This window comes from Rhinichthys klamathensis, unplaced genomic scaffold, assembly GCF_029890125.1.
Source record: "Rhinichthys klamathensis goyatoka isolate OS25496 unplaced genomic scaffold, OSU_Roscu_1.1 h1tg000076l_1, whole genome shotgun sequence".
NCBI classification, from domain to species: domain Eukaryota; kingdom Metazoa; phylum Chordata; class Actinopteri; order Cypriniformes; family Leuciscidae; genus Rhinichthys; species Rhinichthys klamathensis.
This window is the reverse complement of record NW_026606618.1, coordinates 871540-897876: the sequence shown is the minus strand read 5'-3', so window position 1 is coordinate 897876 and position 26337 is coordinate 871540. Positions and strand designations below refer to the sequence as shown.

The following is a 26337-nucleotide window of genomic DNA, read 5'->3' as shown; positions in this document are numbered from 1 at the left end:
TCGACTGCGCTCTGACGCTTTAGTCTTCAAGCCGGAGCTCCAACAACCTGGAACTGCGCGACAAACAGCACCGTGGAGACGGGGAAGCTTGTACCATGCAGCCCGTAGAGGAGGACAGACTGGGACCGTTGATTTTTGAGCCCTTTCTACATTGACGGAGTATTTCCCCCCTCTTTTCTTGGGGACATTATTGCGATCTCATTGATCTAACATACCTTTACTCTCATCCACGCACCCGCGCGCGCTCTCGCATCACTGTACGGATACCCGGAGCGCTTTCGATTCTGTTCCCGTTGAACACTAACCCCCCTCAAGGAGCTAAAACATTAAGGGAAACACCTGGAAACATGGATTTATTCTCCATCCCACCTCGCGTTTGCTGGTGGAGGATCCTGTTTCTCCTCAGCATCTTCCAAAATTACATGAGCTCCATGCTGGACTGCCCACCGACCTGCACTTGTTCTACCACTGACATCTTTTGCAATAAGTCTTACCAAGGGAATTTCCTTCCCCTCTTGGCACTACAGGACACCGTGAGCGATGGGAATACCACTAACAGCCTCCCGGACCTGTTTGAGAACATCTCCTCCATGTAAGTCAAGCGCACAAGTGTCCATCACATGTTGAGTCCATGTGTGCATTGAGATCAACTCTCAGCCTCCCACTCACTCCAGGCTTTGTGTTGGTGTGTGGGATGATTAGAAGGGTTTTGATGACGGGCAGTAGCTTAAAACGATCTTAAATGGATATAGAAGATTGATTATGCATGAATTGAATGTCCATATTAAAATCAGTTGTTGGATATTTGCTACTCCATTTACACAAAGTATACTGTCCATGCTAAAAATTCCCCAAGTGCATTGGGGACAATTAATTGCTACATCTGAGCTTAAATGCATCTGTTTTTTTGGCTTCACAGAGAGGAGTCTTTATTGAGGCTGCTTTGTATTCAAGACAGGAATCCCTAAAGGAATTTTGTCACATTCGTGAGCTTCGTGAAAGGTGCATTGTGCTATTAAAGAGAGATTTAGAGAGAGAGAGGGAGGAAAAAAGGTTTGCATGAGTTTGAAGTCACATACCAGTGTACATCAATAAGTGCATCGAGATTTTAAAATCACATCTCATTTTTGCACTAATTTCTAGGCTGATGTTTCAGTGCATGGCAAGTCGAATAAGAAATATAAGACAGAAACATTAATGCTGTGATAGCTATATGATGGTCTTTTTGGTCTCTGATGGTTTTTGGATAAATAAGAGAGCTGCGTAATGGCCCTCAACTGATCCGAGCAAATAAATAATAACGCCTGGAGCAAAGAAAACATTAACGTTGTTGTCTTCAACCGGCTTTGGATGCCAAATAATGACATTTTGCATTTGAAAAGCTATTAGTTTTGCCATATTAAGACATCAATTCTCTCTCTCTCAAAGTTTTTCTCGTATGGGCCATCTTGTGGTTCAGCACTGGTTCTCCTGGACATGACACCAGTCTGGATGATGTTTTCATTATGCAATAGCAATCATTTAAGGCTACAAATGTGCAAAAAGCAAGACCGATCGTGTTCCCTTTGACATCATTTCAATGCTAGTGCAGCACTGAGAACAGAAGAGTGCATTTTGGTGGAACAAAAACCCGATTGATGATTGATTCTTTGTTGGGAATTGCCTACAAAGGGATGCCATGACAACACTATAGCGCTTTGTGACGGATTCACTGTTTTCCCATCGCATTCTATCAGGCGAACTGCATAATAGTGTAAGTAGTGCAAACTGATGTATGAGCTCAACAGTTTCTCAGGGAGACGTTTTTACAGCCCCGTCTCCAGTCACTTTGTAAGACCACTAGAGGGGATAGTGGTAACCTTTTCCAACATCTAAACTGGAAAGCCAGCGTGCACCGATCAGGGAACATGTCTCGAAAGTGTGCCTGTCCTTTCTCGCTTGTTTGCTTTAGACTAGTTGTTTGCTTTAAAGATTTCCTTTTGTGTAGAGAGTTCAGCACCCCCGGATGCTGGACAGCTCCTGTAACTCAGTTTCCTGTCTTGCACAGCACATTTCGGAGGTTTTTCTTATTTGACACCCAGTTCTGGTCTTGGAGCCTCTACTAATGAATTCATGATATAAATCAAAATGTCCAACATCCAAAATGTGATGCGGGGTACTTCAGGAGCAGGATTGAGAGCTTTCCTGAAAAAGAGGCCTACGTTTTTATTTGGCATTCCCTGACGAGTCATCAACCCACTTTTATTGTATTCGCTCGACCTTGACCAATTTACAAATTATGGTGATGCTCCATCAGGCCAACTAGCTTTAATGTTTCTATTACAGCTAAAGAAAGGCCAACTGAAACCTTTCTGAAGTTCGAGGGCATTTAGAGGAGAACAACCGGGGCAAGTTGTTACATGGGGAAGTTGATACAAGCATTGCATTTAGCTTTTGAGTTAAAAGAAATGTAAAATTGTACATAAATATCAAGTCAGGACAGGTTTTTATATCTATTAATGTCCCCCCCCCCCCCCCCCTCCCCCCTATATATATATATATATATATATATATATATATATATATATATATACTTTAAAATTTGACTTTTTTTTGCCATTTCATGTACTTCACAATTGTTTAAATGTTTAAATTTAGCTTGAAAGCAGTTCAATTGCCCGTAATACTATAGGCTAATGCATTTATTTGGTCAAAAATACATCAAATGTAATTTATTCCTGGGATGACAAAGCTTCAGTGTCACATAAATCATTGTAATATGCTGATTTTACTGGAAATATTTCCTATTATAAATGTTGAAAACATAGTATTTTCATCATTCAACTGCTTAATATTTTTGTGGAAACCATTATACCTTTTTTCAGGATTCTTTAATGGATAAAAAGTTCAAAGGAACATCATTTATTTGAGATAGTCTAGATACTCTTGAGATACTCTTTAAAGTCTTTACTGTCAATTTTGAATGATTTAATACATCGTTGTTGAAGAAACATTCATTTCTTACAATTCAATAGCTATTTTAGCTAAACTTTTACTTGTATATCTATACAGAAATGAACTAACTTTTTAGGAAATATTCACTAGACTAAAAAGTGTGACAACTATCCCCGGCATCTTCTACTTATTGAAAAGTGCTTATATAGCATTACCACCAGGATTTGTGCAATGCAGAAAACTCCAGGACAGAAATTATTTAATTATATGCAAACAATAAAATCTTCCTGCATACAGAGACTACAGCTTAAACAAAAGTTAATTTGGTTTTGTTGTGGTAGTGTAGCTTTAATACAGGTGCTTTTTCATTTAGCAGTGGCTAAACGCATGTGTATTATTATTAAGCATCTAGTGTTTAGAATATTACTACTTTTTAGATTTTACAGTGGCCCCAAAAAAGATTTTGGAAACCTAAACTACACTTAAACAGGTATGAAAATCATTGTGTTACATGTATAATATAAAAGCAAGCTGCATTTATTTTTTGGAAAGATGTAACACATTTCACAAATAGAGGTGTTAACTTTTAAGTTTAAGTTTAAACAACTGTTTAGATTCTGGTATGACACTTGAGGGGAAACTGATTTCATACGTCCACCAAAAGATGTTTTGTAATTATTTTTGGGGGCCACTGTAACTAATGTGGATTCGTATTTGTTGGCATCACAGCTGGTTGAGGTCCATCCATTTTTGCACTTTTGCACATTTTTGAGTGGGTTTTTGAATTCTGAGAGAGAATAACCTAAAGTAGAGATTGTCATGCTCGCATGTGCTCGCAGCTTTTACAATATTGTCCTTTCCCCCCCAGCTTTGCTGTAGTCTTCTGTTTTGTTGTGCATCAGAGTAATCGAGGACCCTTTAGTGTTGATCATTTGTTTGCATCAAGCCTATCCATTACGCTAATTGTCTTTTTTTTTTGTACTCTCAATAATGGTATTTCTGTATTAGCAGCACTATTCTTTTATTTTGCTAATGGAATGTCATAATGCATGGCCAGAATATGAACAACATACCAGATCCCTCTTATTTTAACTCTTTATGCTACAGCAAAAAAATGCTTATGAAGACAATAACAAAGCAACTAGACTGCTACTTTATCATTGCATTTATAATTGCTTAGTATTTTTAATAGGGACCTATTATGCGCTTTTACAAAGTATTGATTTAGTTTTTAAGGTCTGCTAGAATAGTTTTTTTTCGTGAATGTTCAAAAAACACGTTGTTTTTTTTACATATTTTACATGGTTGCATCATCTCTCTTTCCAGTCTGTCAGTAACGCTCTGGGATGCGTTTCCCGAAAGCATCGTTAGCCAACTATAGTCGCAAGTTTCGTCGTTATCAGCATAGTTAAACAAATATGTGTTTCCTGAAACCATCGTTCTAACAAACATTCGCGAACAGCATCGCAAAGTTGTGTATCCCAAGGCGTCATTTAACTGACGCTTTTGACCATGCGTCAACATGCCGACGCACATGATACCCCTTAAGCGTCAATATGAGACGCGCCTCCTAGTGGTCTAACCCTAACCCTACCCCAGACCTAAACCTACCCATAACGGAAGCGTCATCTAACTGACGCTAAAGGGTGCCATGTGCGTCGGATTTAGACGCATGGTCAAAAGCGTCAGTTAGATGACGCCCGAGGATGAGCGTCTCATATTGACGCTTAAGGGGTACCATGTGCGTCGGCATGTTGACGCATGGTCAAAAGTGTCAGTTAGATGACGCCTTGGGATGAGAATGTGTTGGGTTGGAACGACAGCTCTCGGCCTGTGGTTAGATAGAAGCATAGTTTCTTGTTTGGATGACATGTGGATTCAATAAATCCTTATCTTGAGCAAAATAAGCAAGCTGACATTCAGTGCAATGTATCTTTTATTTAGAATACATACAAATGTCTTTTGCGTCTTTTAGTTTGTCAAGAGATTTAAAGCACCGTTTTTGAAGAGTGCGCATGTGTGAACGTGCTCTAGTACGTATGAATCAGCCTAGATTGAATCTGGAAATAAAGCAAAATAACTGAGAAAACTGAGAAATAGTCCTTAGATGCCATGTCCGTAATTTATATCAAAACATCTAACATTAATTTGATCTCAGACAGATTCATTATTACTCCACCACCTGCGTGACATCATTAACCAACGTGGTTGAATGACCAAGTTGCGACAAAAGGGTTTAGGGAAACAGTCGTGACTAGCTTGTTGATTTCTTCATTGATGCATCGTACTATGGTAGTTAAGGAGTGAGGAACTGTACGGCCCTGTCCCAAATGGCACACTCCGGACTTGTGGACTTCCTCAGAGTCCACACTTCGGTGACGTCATGTAGTGCAGACCTATAGGGCCCTTAGCGCGAGTCCGCATTGAGAGGTATTTTTGGGACAGACTCGATCGTCACGCCGGAAACAGGAAGATGGTCTGATTGTTGTTATGGACAGGAGCTACAGGTTCGGGGAAATATGCTGCCTATTGTTGTTGTGTTTACATATGACTCAGTAAAGCCCTGACATTCTGTTCTATTTATTTAATGAATCATAATGCGATCGTATTATTCAGCTCGCTATTATTAGCCTGTTTGAGACATCAACCACTGGTCGATGATCATAATGTTTGTATAAACTTGTCATAAAAACCGTAATGATAATTACACTTAAATATTTTCTTCTCAGCCATGTTAACAATTGTCCGTGAGCGAAATCTCCTCCCATCCGTTGTCTGATTGGCCTTTCGCAAGGATTCCTAGGTAGTTAAAGTGCGTGGAGCCTGCATCTATGCGGGCTTCGCGGAAGACCGCTTCAAGGGTAGAAAGTGGGCGCTGCTGAGCACACTTCGGAGCGTTAAAATGCTAAATGGGACGGCCTACGGACTCGTAGACTCGGCGAGCACGTGCAATTTAAGTCCACGAGACCGAAAGTCCGCATGAAGTGCGCCATTTGGGACAGGGCCTACGTCGTTGTACGGGAAACGCACCCCTGTTTAGTTCCTGTCTCTATGAAGCCCCTCCTTCTGAAAAGCGCAGTGTGCTCTGATTGGTCGGATGGACAGGTGTGCTATGATTGGTCAACTGCTTTGAGCGTGTTTCAGAAATGTCACACCCCTTACCATAACGGTACCACAACACCGCTAACGCAACTCAGCCAGACCCCGCCCCTTTTTTGCTTGTGCCTTGGGTGGGAATTATTTAAATAAGGAATATTGTGATTTGAACATTCCTGGAAGAAAACTCAAGACTACAATTAAGCCGTTTCAGGGAGTTCCGAAACAGTGCTGATATAGAGAATAACTCTCTTTGGAGTGACTTTGTAACTTTGCAGACATTTTTCATGCTCAAACAGCAACATTACACACTAATAGAAAGTTGAACATGTAAAAAGGCGTAATCGGTCTCCTTTAAAAACAGATGATTTTCACACCTCAAAAGCTGAGATTTATTAATAATTCTGAGTGCAGTGTTGGGAATGGAACGGGGGAATTTATCTAGCACTAGAAAACAAGAAGCACAGCACACTCGCTATTGTCGATTGACCATTCAGTCTCCATTTAGCCATGCCAAGGGTTTCTGTGTCTATAGACCAGCGTCTGAGAGCCTAATTTCATGTGTGATTAAAAAAGAGTGGATTAGCAACAGTCTCAGATAGGCCTAGTTGAAAATGACTCCCCGAAATCTAAATGGCGGTACTTTGCAAAGATCTCCGAAGCTCAATTACTTTGAAAACGATTTCTGGTGTAAAGTGCCCGTTGCAAATCGGCACCCATAAAAGCCATCAGCAATGTCACGTACCTGCTGATAGATGGAAAAGGTATGAAAAATAGGTTGCTCATTGAAGAACATTTTAATGGAAATTCAAACGCCGTCTACTGTATACTGATGTGTTGTGCTCGTCGCTGTGCGCAAGAAGGATGTGTGTTTTTTCTCTTCGTTTTACTTCTCTCGCCTGCCTGCTTGATTGATGCTTTCAGGTAATCAAACAATAGCTTCAGGGCACAAATGGATTCATAATTACACTCCTCATGTGACGAGAGGTTATGTGACACTCCTTAACTTTCTTCCTTGAGCAGGAACCGAGAAGGGAACGTTTGTTGCTTTTTCAGCATTTGTGGATCATCAATACTCAGTTTTTGGGTTTCTTATGCTTCCCGATCTGTGACTCCTAAGGTGCCTTTTGTTCTGGCAGGTGTGGTTATGTGCAAGGCCAGCTCATTTCAGCACAGTCTGTCTGGCAGTGGCTGCTGGAAACCATGTTCGAAGCTGTGAAATCATCCATGGCATATGTTGTGCTGGGAGAGGCTGAGAGAGGTGAGGAGGGTTATTATCAGAGTGGCGTATCTAAGGAAATGCAATGGAATCTATTCCGCATCAGCCTTTTTTTTTATGGTCTCATGCCCTGGTTGTAGTATCCGTGTGGGAAAGGTCATGGAGATAGGGATAGCTATGGAAATTACTGTGGGCTTTGTGAAATTCATGGAATATATTCATTGGGTTTGTAGACGTCACATGAACATGTCAGAGTATCTCAGCGTTTCAGAAACTGAATATTGTGGATTTTTATAGATTCAATTTGTACTGTTCTTTTCTTTTTCTTTTTCTTTTTCTTTTTCTTTTTCTTTTTCTTTTTCTTTTTCTTTTTTTTTCTTTTCTTTTTCTTTTCTTTTCTTTTCTTTTTCTTTTCTTTTTCTTTTCTTTTTCTTTTTCTTTTTCTTTTTCTTTTTCTTTTCTTTTCTTTTCTTTTCTTTAGGTTAACAATTTCTTTGAGGTCAAAGGAATCCGTCTGTCTGTCTGTCTGTCTGTCTGTCTGTCTGTCTGTCTGTCTATCTATCTATCTATCTATCTATCTATCTATCTATCTATCTATCTATCTATCTATCTATCTATCTATCTATCTATCTATCTATCTATCTATCTATCTATCTATCTATCTATCTATCTATCTATCTGTCTATCTGTCCTTCCGTCCGTCCGATCTTTAAGGGTTTATAATAATATCTTTAAGGGTTAATAATAATATCTTTTATGGTTAATAATAATATCTTTAATTTCCATCCACTGGATTTGTATTTGGTCAGAGGAAAATTTAAATAATTTAAAATTCAAATGGTAGTTTAATTTCAACATTTATTAATTTATAAAAGGGTGAATATCTTCAATTTAAGGGACAATACTAGATTAATTTCAATTTCAATTGTAATTGTAATTTTTATTTATAAAATAGTTTATTATTATTATTATTATATGCATATACAACATTGCACTTTCTGATCCCCCAGGCTACAGGATTTGCAGTCATTCTTAACAAAACGGATATTAAAAAAAGGGCGAGGGATGGTTAAACGACAAGCACCCATTGATTTGGAAATCAGCTATCTTATTTCTTTTATCCTAATTACCTGAGGCTCATTTTACGTGATTTAACAACTAGAAGCTAGACATCTTCGAAGAGGCGTATAAAATCCAATAGCATCAGCATTGCCTCTTCTCTTCTATTGCTTTAGGTTTAGTAATTGTTAGCTCTGTCTTCTTTGCAAGAAAATCAAACTGACCTCATGCATAACAAAACTACTGCTGTTTGAAAACTATTTGGAAGACAGGCTTATTAGCTTAAAGGCCTTTTCAATGATAAAAAAAAAAAAAACTTTCACTCTTGTTTGCTAGTTATGGGCTTTGTGAAGTTGAAACAAAGTCTCCCTTTCATTTACTGTCTATTTATTTACACAAAGCACAGGTGCAATTTGGCAATTTCGAGAGCCTTGGGTGTCGGATCAAAAGAAAACTGCTGCCTGTCTGTTCAGAAATGGTCATGTTTGACATTCTTAACCTAGGAAACTTTGCCAGTGATAGCATGCATTATTATTAAAAGCTCTTTTTATGACCTATTCTTTGACCTTCAGAGCTTAAAAAGCTTTTTGTTTATCATTACGCTATGATATATTGGTGACATAAGCACACGCATGAATGAGCATGTCATGTACATTATTATTTTCAATAATATTTTAGATACAACACCCTTTTAATAACTCACGAAAACAGCTGAAAGTATGCAAAGCTCTTGCTAATGTGCAAATTATGGATTTTGAATGAGCACATGATGGATCTCGGGGCGCGCTGTATGGACTGACCCGCTATGTCCCTAATAAAGTAATGGGAAGTGTCCATTTGTGTGACCCCTGATGTTCATAATGTGTCTGGAGGCCCTCTTTATGATAACCATAATGGCAGAAAGATCAATAGAGAACGGCCTAACCTCAAAGACCCTCATGGTGTGGATGCAGATATGAATGTGTGACATATGCTATGTTATCGGGAGACTGTCCCAATAACGGGTTTGCTTGAGTTTTTCCATTTTACATGTTGTATTGGGTGGCTGCCTTCAGTCATAAATAATTCCAGCGTGTCATTGAAATGGAGCAGCGGTTACCGTGTGGTATCGATCGGAGATTCATTCCGTAAAATTGAAATGGCCAGTTTTTGTTATGTGGGGTTGACGGAAGTCATCCAAAGTGGGAGATCTCGTGAATGGACCTGCATATAGTGACACCAGTGGACCCGTATTAATCTTTTTGGTTTTCTGAAATTAAGCGTTTTTGGCTAGTTTAGTTATATTTGTATTTGAAATGGAGAAGGACTTAAATAAACTAAATAACAAATAAATAAATAAATAAATATTTGTTTATTATTATGATAGTTATTATTATTAGTAGTAGTATTATGATAGTTATTATTATTATTAGTAGTAGTATTATAGTAGTAATAGCAGTAGTATACATAAATAAAGATATTTATATCTTTATATCATAAATAATCTTATATATAAATATATAACAATATTTTTTTATTTTTTTATTCTAATAATAATAATAAACAAATCACCTTAATAACATTCGCTACATCTTAGGCACTAAATGTACAGTGTCATATATTTTTCTCTTGTTATTGTATTAAACAAAGTCCTGATAAGACATGAGCAAGTTTATCAGTGCAATTCACAAGAATGTAGTTCTAGCTTCTGGCTATATGTGACACTAAATAGGAAGTTGAGGCAAAATGATTGCCGCTGTTGCGTCGAAACAGTGTGGTGCAAAAATATGTACATGCCATCCCCCCCTCCTGCTGCTCCTACAAATAAGTTACACAACGCTTTTGTCAGACCCCACACTGTGAACACTTCTGTTTGCGTGTTTGATGGGTAATCGCTCCCTAAATTTAGCTGAATGCACTCGGTTGTAAAAATGACAGCAAGAGATCTCAAGGTCACATGGCTGTTGCTAAATGTAGGTTTGTAGATATTTTGGGTAAGCAGGTCATGAAGCTTGTACTTTATTTTATTTATAATTTATTATTTGCGAGAGGCTGGTTTAATATGATGGAACTTTTCCGTCTTAATGCCATCGTCCTGACATCCAGAGAGGTTTCGTAGTGACTGTACTACGATAAAATATTGATCACTCTCTCCTTTCAGCACATGATAAAGCCTTTTACCTCCTTGCCTCTTTAGAAGACAGAAAAATAAAGTTCCATCTCTTTATGACTAGGAGAATTGTAAATGGACCATTTTTGCAGCTCTTTTTGTGTGCCAGTGAGGCCATTTTTAGCCACTGTCGATGATGAAAGTTAATGATACACAAGCACATCACAGCGATTTTTCCCCCTAATTTAATAGAATTTTTATTGATTGGGCTGAAAGTAATGGAATAACAGTGACAGTGACATTCCAATCTAACATATTCACCACTATAGATAGCGGAAAATACAAAGGAAGGGAGCTTTGGGCTTCAATCATGGACATATTGGAGGTAATTTCGTCCGCTGCTGTTTTAGATTTCCTTCGTTTTCATTTTCTCTTATTCTTCTTGTCTTGCTCTCCCATCCTCGCCTTCATTATTTTTTTTTATCCCTCCTCCTTGCCGCTGATCTTTTATTCATTGCATGGCTAATGAAGCGCCTGATAGACTGTAGAACAGTGTGGATGATCCGCAGCAGTTTATTTCCCTGCTATAGCTGGCCGAGAGCAGATGAGAGGCGTCCACAGGTAGGCAGTAGCGGCATCTTTAACCGCATACCCTGCAGTTTTCATGCTTGCCTGCCTTTACAAAGGACTTTCATACCAGGTATTTTCTTTTTCATTTTGAAAGAAAGAATACCAGACCCTTTACACCTGATAGTAACATGCATTTGCGTTGATGAGATCTCATCAGATAGCACTTGACCGCATTGAAAGACAGAATTAGTCTCTGACTGCACGCCCACAGTCCCTTCTCAGTCTGGTTAACTCTAATCTGATTGGCTGGCTAATGCACAACATCCAGGAGTGAGTTTATGTAATCAGTCCTCTTGTACTACAAGTTGTGTAACACAAGGTACCCTGTTTATGTAGTAAGCGCTTTTAAGTTTTCAAGGTTATTTAATCTTTGAAAGATAGAAGATGTATTAAAAACTGGGATTGGTTTAAAACAATCTCTAGTGTGATTGCTCTGTTAGTGCTGTTCATTTGAATAAGTGTGAACGCTGCCATCAGAAACCTGAGCAACTCTGGTTCAGACCAGGCGATCGAACCAAGTGTGAAAGCACCCTAAGTGGTCGTTTCTTGGCTAATTTAAGGTGCTGGTTATTAAAGGTCTGGATACTTGAGTCTACTTTTTTCTTTTTTTTTTTTTTTTGACTATATATTTTTTACATTTTATATTTATATTTTTGATAAGAGACTTCTTTCAAAACATTGAAAACCTACCAATCCCAAACTTTTTAACATAACATTATATAGGTGCACTGTTTTTTCCCCTCCAGTGTCATTAAAGCGGTCCTATAATGCCCTTTTCACAAGATGTAAAATAAGTCTCTGATGTCCTCAGAGTGTGTATGTGAAGTGTTAGCTCAAAATACCCCACAGATATGTTTTATAGCATGTTAAAATTGTCACTTTTTGAGGGTGAGCAAAAACGCGCCGTTTGTGTGTGTGTCCCTTTAAATGCAAATGAGCTGCTGCTCCCGGCACAGAGGGCGGAGCTCAGTGTTGCCAACTTAGCGCCTTTGTCACTATTTTTAGCGACTTTTCAGACCCCTTTAGCGACATTTTTCCAAAAAAGCGCCTAGCGACAATTTTAGCGACTTTTTGGACAAACCTCAGTAACCTCCAAATGTTGCCAGTCCTGTCCTGCGAGCGCGAGGTCTTCTTTCTCCCTGTCGTCACTCTCTCTAGCTGCGTCTCCCCTGTTCAGTGAATGGCTGAGAGGAGCGCACGGACGCTGACAGACGCGAATGAGCAGTGTTTTTCCACTGACTTATCACAGATCTGCTTTTCTTTAAAGAATTTAGTTTGACCATTTTCATTTTATTTCTTTTCTTGTGCTTATTACTTGTAACACTCACTATCACAGAGATTAGTTCATCCGGTTCCCTAACTCTCTCAATTCAGATAATGTTTCACATAGGCCTTTACAAAATGTAATCATATATATTATAGCTACTCGTTCTATTGTCTGACAACAACAAAAAAAAGGAAATGACATTCTTTATTTGACATTCGGCTATATTATATTAAATAGACTAATAGAGCATTAATTTAAAGAGAAAATGCACTAGGCTGACAGAACGAAAGTACGACGCGATGACGTCATTAATATGCTAATTGACGTATGACGTCATCTAGCGACATTTAGCGACTTTTAGGGAAGGCCTTAGCTACTTTCCTTTGAAAATAGTTGGCAACACTGGCGGAGCTTCAAGAGCTCCTCTGTTAGCAGCTCCGATTACCTCACACAGACACACACTGAAAATTTCAAAAACTTTTAGCCTTTTATGTTCAAACCTGAGTCGGACAAAGATGGAGATATTTAAGAAGAAGTGACAACAGGTAGAAAGCAACAGGACATTTCTGAATGGTTAGTTGACGAATTTATGTAGCTGATGTGGAGTTAACTATCTTCTAGTCATTGATTAGCATATTCTGTCATGATAATCTACAAATTGTGTTTCCAGGGGCGAGGTTTATGTACATTTTAGGGTTAGTGATGTCACTAAATGTGAAGAAGCTCATTGTAGTCCCTACCAGCCATTAGTTGTAGTCCTTAAAAAGAAATTTCTGCAAAAGTAAATATCTCCCTTTGCTTTGAACTTTTGAGTGTTGTAACTTTGCAGATGTTGTTTATGGTCAATCAGCCACATTACACACTAACTAAAGTTAGAAAAGTGAAATCATAATCAACAACCCCTTTAAACGTATCTGAAGATCCTCAGCACTTCCTCCACCATGTTTTAAATCTCTCTAAGCTCTTTACACCTGTAGAGTTTATCAAGTAAGCCCGTGCAGGCAGACTCAACACATTTTAACTTTGACAGACGTTCTGAAGCTAAAGAGGCCTTATAAGAGGTGTAAACACAAGGCTAAGGGCTTCCATGCTGCTAGAGGGTCCTAGTTCTCTCTGATACTCATTGCTATTCACAGGTAGCCACAACGATAGGAAAACAAGAGTGGGCGTCAAGAATCGGATTGAGTGTCTTAGAGGGCACCTGCGCCAGGCGGATGCAGGTTGGGTTTAGCTGCGTATCTCTGTTGCCTTGAGAGCACATTGTTTTTTTGGGGTCTGTTTAGGATTCCAGGGGAGCTTTTCTGTGATGAAAGGCTAAGTGGGATTTTGCCTCCTATCTCGGGCATTTCTCTGTGTAATGAAATGCTACTCCTCAACTGCATGTGGCTGAGTCTATAAGGTCATTGTGATGGTGTCTTGAAAACTTGTTTCGGATCCAAGTCGATGGGATAAATGGATGGCCTCTTCCCCCAAGCTTGCATCAGGCTTATTCTTAGATAACCCAACCAAAGTGTGGTAAATCTTAAACTTGAAGGGGATTGTAAAAATGATAATGTGGAGGTTTCATTCGCATTTAATTTAAAGGGGACCTATTATGCCCATTTTTACAAGATGTAATACTGTAAGTCTCAGGTGTCATTTTTAGCAAATTTCCTCTGGCGAAACCCAATCATTTCAATAGGCATCCACGCAATATTTCCCCACACAGATTTGGCAACAGGTTCAATTGCTCACACTAATTTGCCACATTGTCCAACAGAAAGCTGAAAGCTGCTTGGTTTAAAATTGACTGTGCTTCATACATAGCTAGCCTATTCAATATACTTTTGAAATTTCAGTAATATGACCGCACATTTACTCTGTGTTAAGTTTTTCCCCCCTTCCCTTTTTATAATCTGCAAAGTTAAATATTGAGATTCAGATCACTTTGAAAAACAAACAAAAAATAACACACAACATCTCCAACAAGTCAGATGATTTGAAGTGTAATAATAACCCAAAGTATTCGTAATAGTAAAGCTTGTTAGCAAACACTCCTAATTAATTGGCTAATGTCATATAATTGTGTAGAAAATAAGTATTTATGCCTGCTGCGTAGAAAAGAAGAAAAACAGTCAAGACTGTAGATTCGTAGTCATGGCCATTATCATTTCAGATTCAAGTGGTCATTTTCCTGTCCATGTGTTGGAGGCCTGAGCCGGTGTCCTGCTGTTGAAAAGATGTTGCCAAGCTGTTTTCTTTGATAACGAAAAGTTTTCAATCTGTCTAACAGGTGCTCTGACCTGGCGATCTCATTTATGAGAATCAGTTTGTGGCGAGCAGTGGAGAGTGGCCAAGATCTACAGGCCTAATTACCCAGCTGCCGCTGAAGATCTTTTAAATTTCCTATAACTGAAAAAGATTGAAACATGATTCCAGCACCTGGTTTTAATGGCAAATCTGTGTTTTCCATCTGTCATTCAGAGGCTTTTTTCACTGCCTTTCCTCAACATGATTGACCAAAGATTTGGAGTAGTTGTTTATATAAAATCATAGTTCATTTCAGAGCTGCTCAAATAATCGTTAAAAGATTTGCGATCTCGATTCAAGCATCCCACACAATCTCATTCCTAAATGACAATGCTTCGCTTGTCTGTTAAACCTTTGACAAACATTCAAATCTGGGTTGAGCCAGAGAGAGCAGTTGTCATGTTCAGTATAGGTATGCAACAGCTTTTCAACCACACAGTTTCGTTATTTCCGTGTTACAAATGTGCATATTATCACAGAAGTACTGAGATAAAAGTAAACAGTAGCGATCAAAATAGAGTAAATCACCTTTTGAAGGTAACATGACACTTCAAATAACGATTGTACAGATTATATTGTTACGCCACCAGGTGGCGACAAGTGACTTAAAAATGTATGTCATTGAATCATTCATTCAAGAGATTTGTTCAAAAACCCTGATTCATCCAGTCATTCATTCAAACAGATTTTTAAGTAATTTATTCAGATTAGCTGCACATTTTAAATAGACTGCAGCGATTAACATTTTGTCAGAACCTCTGGTTAATACTTTTGTTTAGTTGTCTGTTCAGAATCGTGGGAGAATCGTGATCTCAGTTTGAAAGTAAAAATATGTGATTCTCAATTTAACCAGAATCGTACAGCGCTAGTTCATAGCTTGACCATCTTTGGAATGGTTTTATTTACTTATACGCACAATAAGGGACAGCCTGATCCTGGATCAGGGCTCTCAGTCGTGTTTGGTTTGTGAATTCTGGCCTAGACTGCAGCGGAGGAAAGCCTCGCAGAGGGTGTGGGCCGTATTCCTCCTCCACCGTGAGAGGAGTTTTAATGAGCGCACAGGCGATGCATGTCCTGCGCATTCATAAATAGCTCTCCACCCCCGTCAAACTCCCTTCATCCTCCATCCACCGGCCCACGGTGCTGGTATCAAAATCCAGCAAACGTTGTAAAACAGTAACATCAACCCACAGAGGGAACATGGAGTTCCTTCGCTGCCTGGCGCATGTCGCTCTGACATTTAACAGAATTATCCATGCTCAACCTAAACTCTGTTCGCATTGAGGATGGATATTTAACCCGTTTGAACTTTTCAAGAACGGTAAATGTGAAGTTTAAACTTCTTGAGACATGGGATATATCATGGGCCACAACTTGTACATCCTGTTATTTACACTTTTAAATAAATCGGAGACGATCACTTGAAAATGGTCTTAATACAAATCGACTTTTTTTCCACCATATTTTATTAAAATCCAGACCCCTAAAGCCAATTTCCTCTGAAACCCTCCACGTCCAACATGCTAAAACTATTCTGAGAGTTGTCATGATATATATATATATATATATATATATATACGGTTTCATTTGGGTTGCTACTGAGTAATAGATTGGGAAAGGAATTTTGGGTTTGACTCTTGCTTCAGATCGAAATTTGTGTTTGTAGCGATTTCGTAAGGTTCATTGATTTTTTTTCTTCTTTTTTTCCCTTCTCATGCTAGTGTTTTATTACCTTGCTTTGTATTCTTTCCAGCACATCAGATACTTTCCTGTCTCGCATAGCTTTCATCAAGCTAAGACACCTACGAATAGAGAGAGAGAGAGAGAGAATAAGGAGACTGCTTTACACGTAATTCCTTTCTATTCAGGTCTTTATATTGTTAGCATGGATTGCAGGGTGGCTCATTTTAAAACCTCTAGTGTATTTTTATCTGACGAGCACAATTGGCCTCGGCAGGTCATGCTTTTAAGTAAAAACGTGCAATTATATGACTGTAATTTGCTATAATTAAAGCTTGAAAATTGATATGAGCAAAGAACATCAACAAAGGAGATGTAGTTCACGTACATTCATCACTAATTTATGAGGATATCTTGTTTTAATTAATTCATAATTGCTTTGGAAACTTGGAGAGCTCACCACCGTTACTTTTCCCTAAATAATTACAACCATGTCACCCAATGGGATGTTTTAGATTGGTAATTGGAATTTGATTTAAGTGACTTTTTAAATATTTCAAGCCCAAAGAATAAAACCTAATAGAACATATAAAAAGACTGAACATTTAATACCCTGGTAGGTCTGAGCAATTATGGGGAGTATTACATTTGATTTGCCAATATTGGTGAGGAGTAATAAGAAGACTAACAACAATGGAAATAGGTTTGGTTTATCTTTACCGGCCACAGGCAGTGCGGATGTGTTTGACACATTCTGTGCGGTGGTATATCAGAGCTTCCAGCATTTCCTGCGGGAACGTAAAACCATTTAGACATTTGCTGTTGCTTGGAAATAGCTTTTGATGTGGTCAGATCCTTGCCATCTAACCAGGCTGGGAAATGTTCAAATGCCGTCGGAAAGTGTTTTTTGAAGCTGTTGTTTATGCGAGTTACAGTAGTAACTGTGTGTGGTTTTGTTTTTATGCTTCCCAAACTAGTTATGTCAAATCCCACCCCGCTGACGATTTAATTGGTCAAATCAATCGCGCAGTAATTGCAACTAACAGTAATGCTAGCGACTATCACTTCACCGAGGTTAGGGTTAGTAATTGTTTCAGTGTTGTGTAGAAAATTGCACTGTGATTGACATGACTGATGAAATCGTCTGAATTGGCTGTGTGGTGGAGTTTTCAACTTGTTTGGAAAAATGTATGCTAGTAGCTAACTGTAGTACATTTTGCTAGCATAAACATCAATTTAAAAGTTGTTTTCCTAAAGTATTTTTTTCAGTTTAATGATGTAGATATTTTTTACCACACATACTGCAAGTAATTAGCGTCAATAAAAGCATAGGCCTATTCCAGTGTTGCAGAGTAACCAACTGAAAATTAGCGCCCCTGCTAACTCATCTGCATTTCTAAGCAGCGCCACTGCAGCTCAGCTATTTTCAAATCAGTCTACTATAGGTGTTCCTGTGTACGCTATGTTTCAGCAAGTAAGAGTGTAGCATGACAAAAAGAAACTACAAAAGTATTTTAAAATTAGCTTGACTGCAGTTGAACTACTTTAGCGTGAGAAGCTAATGTAGTCTATGCTGTGCTATGCTAGGTTGCAAAGTGTACAGTCAAATGATGGTGCATTGAAGATTGTATTTACAAGTTGGAAAGTCATAATAATGGTGTCAGGTGCATTCAAATTACTTTGGTGCGAGGAGCGGGGTTTTTTCTCTGGTGTGTTACTTTTTTTGTTGTTACTCAATTTACAGTTTGAAGGTGCTGTAAACTGGATCATTATGTATCCGAATCATAATATATAATTCTAATTGTACAATATGATCGTTTATTTTACATACTTTTATAATATTACCCTTATGAATACCATGGTTTTATTATAGTAAAAGTGTAGTAACCCTCTCTTTTTGGCGGATTGATTACCACTTGTATAACCACAGTTTTACTACAAATGCCATGGTTGAACTCTAGTTAGTGTAGCAAAACCATGGTTAATTTGTGTTTTTTTCTATATTAACCATGTTTTTATTTTATTTTTTATTTGTAGTAAAACCATGGTTAATTTTTGTAAGAGAAGATAGCAATTTCTTTCTTTTCAACAAATTTCCCACTGCATGAATTTCATACTGCCATGTATTCTCAGAAGCTTTCCCACTCATATTTATGACTTTTTGGCGATGTTCATGTTCATTCGCCTTATAAATATGATTTTTCCCCACATGAACGCACCATAAGCAACATAAAGAAATGCTGGAATTGTTGATTGACGTTTGTTCTGAACTTCTGAATGCCAGACTTTTGTGTCTCTGTCTGTAAGGACTTAGCCGTTTCTTGCTTAAATTATAAAGCCTTTGCTGATGGAGTCTCTTGTTCCAAAGCTTTAATTGCAGATCTGTCGACAGTGAGAGACTGCGAGAAAGAAAGATGACAGATTTCAACAATCATCTCTCAAGAGTGGATGAATTCAGGGATTGAGCATGTATCCTTCCTTAATTTTCTTTGCCGAAAGACGTACCACCCCCCACTTGTTACGAATACCCTTTAGAATGAGTCGAGCCCCTGGATCACGTCTTTAAGTCCGACCCCATATCTGTCTATCCCACCTAATTGAATTCCTTAAAATTAGAAGATCCGTCTGCCAGAAAGCCTGCTTGCTTTATTTCCCATCAGCGGGTGAAGAACACATGGGGTTTGATGGCGGATCCCTGATGTGCTCCCTGCCCGTCTTATCTCTTCTTTTACCTTTCAGAATTAGTTAGGAAGATGGAGAGAGAGCAGTTCCTTGTGTAGCTGCTCTGCGAGGAGATGTCAGGGGCGGAGCGGCTCATGATGATTTCACAGCTGTCTGTGGAATAATTGAAGAGCGCGTGCTAGTGGGCATGTAGAGAGAACTATACATGTGGTGGTGGTGTAGACTCATGGTTCTGCGTGTGTCTTCTGCCTTTTGTTGCTGCTTTATGTCCCAAGGTATGTCTAGTATAGTATGTGTGTGTATATGTATGTGCACCCCAGTGGTAAAGAGAAGAGTCAAAGCCCTCTCTCTCGTGGGTGCCTTTGCGCTAGGAGAGGGCAGACCCTGTGTTGCATTATTCATAAAGTTATTTCTGGTGAGTGCTATTGACAGGGCATGGTGTTGTGCTCTATCTCGTCACATTCGGAGAGGAGAATGAAGCCCAGGTTGAGATTGTGATCCGAATAGCCACTCCAGAATCAGGATTTAATACCAAATAGTGGACTTGAAGAACTGCGACTCTACGAGGGCTGAGGGAGCCAGTTGGCAGGACCTAGAATTAGCAATAATGACTATATACACACACACATTTCAAAGAAGACTTTATTCAAAGGCATTATTCCACAATTATAAATTATTTAATATATTTTTTTATATCTTTATATCTTGAATTATTTTATATCTTTTATATTATAAACTTTTCAAACCGTAGTGTGCTCGTCACATGACCAATGTTGCGTCCAATTCAGAGATTGGCATCTATCATTTTAAAGCCATTTTATATAATGTCTTAACATTTTGGAGTCAGATCTAATGGATCAAGATTAAAAAAATCATGGTTGATATTGCAAATTTGCATACTGCAGCAGGGCTCAATGGTAAGGATTTTTCTTCTGGCTTGGTCGGGCCAATGGTTCAAATTTTTACTTGCCCTGCCAACTTTTTCACTGGCCTCACAACACAAAAATAATAAAGTAAAAGAAAATGGGCCTATAAAATAAGCCTAATATTGTTTTCGTTATTTTTGATACATGTATAATATATATATAAGGTTATGACATCAAAAGCTAGGCTACTAGATTAACTAATTTAAACAGTAAGTAATAAAATAGGAACACATAATCAAATTATGAGCAAATAAATACAACAGAACAAACATAAGGTTCTTTTCGGGTTTTTCATGTATAGGTTTAAACTAGGATTAGATTACAATTTCTGTACCTGGAAATCCAATGTATAACTCTATAACTAGATCAACCTTTATTGAAGTTAATCAGTGAAGAGCAGTTAAAGATGCATAAATGATGTTTTGAAATGTTGAAAATATAAAACGTTAAATACTGTTATTTGAAATGATTTAAAGAATGAAAAGATACTTTAAATGTAAAATTAAACCCGCCAGGAGGTGGCAGCAAGTCACTTTTAATAAGTGAGTCATTGAGATTCAACCGATTCATTCAAACGGCTGATTCACTCAGGAACAAAGCATTTTACAGTCTTAATGAGTGAGTCATTGAATCATTGATTCAGCTGATTCGTTCAAAGATTCATTCAGTAAAGATACACCGTCGTGTGTTTCTGCTGTGGACTTTATAGAAAGCAAAACAGGCGATTTGATGTCTAAAATGTAAGTCACTTTATATGAACTTGTTTATTAAACTGTAGGCTACGTTGTATAAAATCAATGTCACATTTGTAATCATGTTTATATTTGGAGGAAAAAACGGCGCTCTTTGTGTAATATTGGTTAAATATATTAAATTATATAAATATATAAGACATACAGGGCCATTTTTGCCCCTTATCTTGAATCTGGGAGCATTCCAAATGCATTTTAATAGACTAAATCACGCAGTAAAAGTGTTCACTCTAAATCTGCACGCGCGCTAGTCTAATCTAATTTACTAGGCTACATCACGTAGTGTATGCGCGCACTCAATGGCTGTGTTTTTGTAAAGTGAGGGACATACTCGATAATAATGTCAGATCGTTAAATCAATCAATTATCATGGTCATGCGCAAATAAATATTGCAACTTGAGCTACTATCCAGTTCCAGCTTTGTTCAGGCTTCAGTCCACGACACCACATACTGTACAGTGAGTAGCCTACAAGTCAAGTGGCCATGTCAGAAAACTTGTTTTCAATGAGATGTGGCACTTGACTAAAACAGACTCCTGGCATATTTATCATAAGGTAGTCGCTAAATAACAACAGAAAAGCACAGATCATGTACACCATTTGGCCTGCAACACAAACATTACCATTGAGTGAGTGTGTACAAGTTCTCTGTTTCACACAGACGTACGGCTTTTATCAACAAACCCTCACACGGCTCACTGGTCCCCTAATCCCAAATCCGTACTCTACTCCTTTTATTTATGTTTTCTCTGTGTCTCTGTGACTGGGTTTTTGCGGCCGTTACAATTATCCCATGTTTACAGAGTCTTCAGAGAATGTCGTCAGTAGGCTACAGCTTAATCTAGTTTAAAGAGCTGGAATCCCCCTCAGTTCAAACCCCCCTCCAAACAACTCCACCCAAGACCCAACAATGAGACGACTGTGTGGAAAGAGAAGAAAGACGATGCCCACGCTGAAAGAACAAAGAAAGGGGCATAGAATGCAGATCTGGCCAATCACGAAAGATATTACATAAGAAAAAGTGCAGACTGTGCTCTGACCGCTTTCATGCTCCAGCTTTTTATTTTCCTGTCGAATCAGGACCTAGATATGTTCTGATCATAATAATATCTTTCCGATGTCGATCACTTAGACATGTTTTACATAATGTGAACAGACAATATTGGGCCTGTGTCTCCATTCAGGAGAATTAAATCTTGTGTGTCTTTCTCGTAGAGCCACATGTTGATAAAAGATGGGAAATGAGAAACGTGTTGTCTCCGTCAGCCCTGAGGATGCGTTATTGCAGTCACCCTAATCTAAAATAACACGCTGTAATGTATGGAATTTATGTGCCACCTTAAGATCCACATAATAGACGATTTAGTGCACACGCCATAAAGCAATAACAGGGCAGATTGAGTTTATGAAATGCAATTTTTCATTCTGCTTTCTGGAGCTGTGTGTAGAAAAGAATGTCTTAGGCTGAAATGCATGCCATATCTCTGCAGTGGCCACTAACAAGGGTGATTGCATTGCCAGGGTTTAGTGTGTGTGTGTGTATTTATGTGCGGGGAAAGTAATCAGTGTGTTTTGATCCTTGTTCAATGGAATGTAAGTGTTTGACGCTGAAAGTGCAGCAGTTGATCAGGAAACTGGAAGAAGCCATAGTTTAGGGGGGTTGTAACGCAGTCAGACAAGTCAGTATTGTTTTTTGTTTGTTTAAAATCATAGTGTTTGTCTTTTGGAAAAGAAAAGAGCCTTTTAGGCAATTTTACCTGGACTAAAACAACATATAGTGTGTGTATGTCAGTTATTTATCTAGTGATTGTAGCATGGATCAAGATATTCAACACAGGATCAAGCAAGGCTGCATCTTCATTTGGGAGACAGAGTAAAAGAGTGTTCAGCAATACCAATTTACATCTACACACAAAGATTGCTGTTTATCGGGCAATCTGCCTCACCACCCTCCTGTATGGTTGTGAAACATGGACCATCTATGTTCGACATCTGAAAATGCTGGAATCTTTCCGCATTAGATGCCTGCAGCGCATCCTCAAAGTGACATGGCAAGATCGAGTGCCACATATTGAGATCCTGAAAAAACCCCCAAAAAAACTGATGGAGTATAGAAGCAACCTTAATGCTCTACCACCTTAGATGGCTTGGTCATGTTGTGAAAATGCCGCCAAGTCGCCTTCCACGTAAGATAATGTACGGTCAATTACATCTTGTCTCCCGATTTGCAGGAGGCCAAAAAAAGAGGCGGAAAGACCAACTAAAAGGCTTTCTTAAGAAGTGTGTGATAAAGCCCACATCCTGGAAACTAGTGAATCGCAAGCTCTGGCAGCAACATTGTCAGAATGGAGTACAAAGCTACGAAGACAGGAGAACTGAACATCACCTGAATAAAAGACATCAGAGAAAGCAGACCATGCTTGTTTCTGCCCCTTTAAAGGTTCTCTAAGCGATCCTGGTGACGTCACTTCTTGTTGACGTTCGAACTATTAGGCTTGTTTGAGATGAGCAAAATCAGCGCAGAACCGATCACCGGTGATCAGCGCAAGATGCATGCCGGTTAGAAATGTGTCCGAGTGCGGTCCGCCTTGCTCTGATGTCATGCTGACGTGAGTCAAAAAAGTCTCGCGACCGCAAGGCGCACGTGTCGGATTCTGCAGTCGCGCGCAGTTGCTCTCCACCGACTGCGCTGATCAAAAGCATGATGGGAAACGACTTGCTGACGGCACAGCTTAATGCTCATTGGTTTAAACAACCGTGATGTATTGTTCTCTTTTAAAATGTTTGATTTTAAAACTCTGATATCATGTTTTATGTGTATAGATTATGTGTGGATATCCCCAAACTCTCAGACAGTGCGATCTATTTGATGTAAAAAATTTTTTTATTAAAAATAAAAACACATATCTGTAAAGAAAAAAAATGATTCATAAACATATAGGCCTATTTAAAATGGAATTAAATAAGTACTTTGAGTGTCTTGTTCATTATATTTATTTTCATATTCAAGCAACAAAACTTAAAATACATCCAGTTTATTAGCAACACCGTGCACGAGTGTGAATCCCGTGAATCCCGCGATATCCGCCTTTGATCTCACAGGTGTCAGATCCACTGCGAGAAGAGCGATCTGTCCGGCTTGCCTGCGCTTTTTTCACTCCTCCTCTCACTGCAGCCGCCTACTCTCGACTACATTTCAGGCGAGGCAAGGCGCATCTCAAACAAGCCTAGTGTCAAACAAAACGGAGGCTAGATAGACCCTCCCCTTCCTCATCCGCGCACTAACCCCCCAAACCCCGCCCCCAAGCCCTTCTGGTCGGTCATTGGCTGGAACAGTTTGTTATGTTTCGTGGAGCGGGTCGCCGCAGTTTGTTTTTGTTGCTGTGTGTGGAGCCTGGGCTGTCTGCAGAGACCGTGTTTTTTTTACAGTGTGTTCAGGGGACAGGCAGCCAGCGGTTAGTGAGGAGATGTTTGCAGTATGTGACAAAAAATGTTTTGGCCTAAAAAACGCGTGACATCGCTTAGAGCACCTTTAAGACAATCAGGAGTAACCTTTATATGTCTTTAAAAGACAATGTGCATCCCGCATCGGTCTACAGTCATCAAAGAAGTTAAAGAACCCACAAATTACAGAAGTCATCATCGGATGAAGATGGAAGACCCAGAAGAATGTGTATGAGTGTACATTGCGCGGCCAAAAAAACAAAACAAAAAAAAAACAGTCGTTGTTTGAATTTAAATAGGCAAATGCTTAAGAGACTATGATTGGATTATTATGTTTCTTGCATGTTATATGTTTGGCAACAGTACTTCTAACCCTAATTAATGGAGTGTGTAGCTTTTCATTTATTAAACAACCATGTAGGAACTAGGAAGACACACCATATTCCAGGATCACAATGTCAAGATTAATCAGACTGTTGGGAGGGAGCATGAAGAATCATTTTCACACATGAATTGGCACCTCTGAGTCCCAACCTTAAATTCATTGAAAGTCTTTGGGATGTGCTGGAGGACACTTTACAGAGCGCTCGACTCTTGCATTGTCGATACAAGATCTTGACCAAAAATGCATGCACCTCTTGATGGAAATAACACCACGACATTTATTTCCATCAAGAGGTGCATACATGTTTGGTCAAGACATTGTCATCCTGGAATATGGCCATGATGTGTCTTACACGGTTGTTTAAGAAATGAAAAAGCTACACACTCCATCAATTAGGGTTAGTAGAACTGTTGCCAAACATGAAACATAAAAATCACTAATCCTAAACCTACCTATATTGAGGACCAATAATCTGTCTGGGGTCAGAATTCGGCACACCGGTCTCTCCTCATCTTCTAATCGCAACCAGTCCGCCTACTCGCAGCATAAAGGTAATGAATGGTGTGGTCACGGTCATGCAGGCAGGGGTGGACAAGGGTGGGAGTGAGGTGGTGTGAAAGCTGTCAATCAAAGCCAAGCTTACGCAGCGCTGACGAGGTCCTCTTGTTAGTCTGGATGCACAATCAATCATTTAAAGGTGCCTGTGTGCGCTGCCTGTCGGTGAGCTTTCAATCACGCCACGCACACGCAGCTACGAGCAGACCGGGGGAGCTTCTCAATCACACGCTCTCAGTCGGCCTATTTCAACTACTTATATGCATATGCGATCATAAGATCCTCCAGATGGGTTCTTTTACATTTCTTGCCGCGATCGTGTCTGCTCTTATGACTCATCCCCGTCCTCCCACCACTCCAAAAACACACACACACACAAGGCACACAATCGCTCTCCCCCTCGCCGCACTCTGGAGGCAGGAAGCGCGCGGCCTTGGTGAGGGAAAATACTGATGATATTGGACACAAACTGCGAGGTGCTTAAGGCTTCTGCGACGGATGAAATGAAAGGGGTCGTGATGCCTTATGTTTGCTTGCTTTTTATAGCTCGCTTTGTGACAAAGACACAGGTCTGACCTCCGAGGTGGAGAATGCAGACTGTTTTGTGAAAACCGTCATTTCCAATGCTACGATCTTACGCCTCCTCTCCTGCTGAGCCCTGTCGGAACTTGAATTGCGTGGCATTGATTGGCCACCTCACAGCGGAGGCGCTCATCCATACTCGCTGACCATGTGTTTCACGCCATTCCAACATAGGCTCATGGAACCTTTTCACAGACTGTGATGATGTGTTTCCACAGTTATTAACATCGTAGCAATGTTTTTTTAAATTTAACATGCATTTATAACACTATACTTTGGGTTGTGCATTCAATTACAGAAAACTAGTTAACACTGTTGTTTGGGTGTTTGCAAGTCAACGGCTGAGGCTAATTTGAAACATTTTTCTCTTCTGTCCACTGTAATCAGTCTCTCATCATTTTTTTCCTCTTTTGGAAAGTCATAGAAACTAGAGCTCCACGATATATCGTTTTAGCATGGATAGTCACATCACAGGATGTGTGGTGTCATCTATAGGGATCATAGTTGATCGGTTCTGGTTCGGAACGCTTGTGATTCTCTGATGAATGCAAAGTTTAACCCTCATAGAGTGACAGGACTTAAAAACAAGCAAATGACAAACTTTCAGTTTAAACATCAAGCGCAAGAAGACTGGCACAAACAGCATGTGAACACCAAATTCAGGTCTCCTTCTTTTTGAGCTTGAACGGACACGTGCACGCAAAATCGAGTCAAAATGCCCATCTCGGCGAGTACCCTCTCAAACAC

The 26337-nt window shown here is 39.3% G+C and overlaps 1 protein-coding gene and 1 long non-coding RNA gene across 3 annotated transcripts in view; one reads left to right on the top strand and one right to left on the bottom strand.

Moving 5' to 3' along the window:
* The window catches only part of LOC130085194 (uncharacterized), a 239956-nt gene that overhangs the window by 210992 nt on the left and 2627 nt on the right, over window positions 1-26337 (bottom strand). The gene's annotated exons all lie outside the window — the stretch shown is intronic.
* ntrk3a (neurotrophic tyrosine kinase, receptor, type 3a) overlaps window positions 9-26337 on the top strand; it is a 219456-nt gene continuing 193127 nt past the window's right edge. For both annotated transcript variants that reach the window (XM_056250806.1, XM_056250807.1), the window contains exon 1: window positions 9-592. In XM_056250806.1, the coding sequence (XP_056106781.1) occupies window positions 348-592 (245 nt within the window). In that variant the 5' untranslated portion in view covers window positions 9-347. The remainder of the gene's footprint in view (window positions 593-26337) is intronic.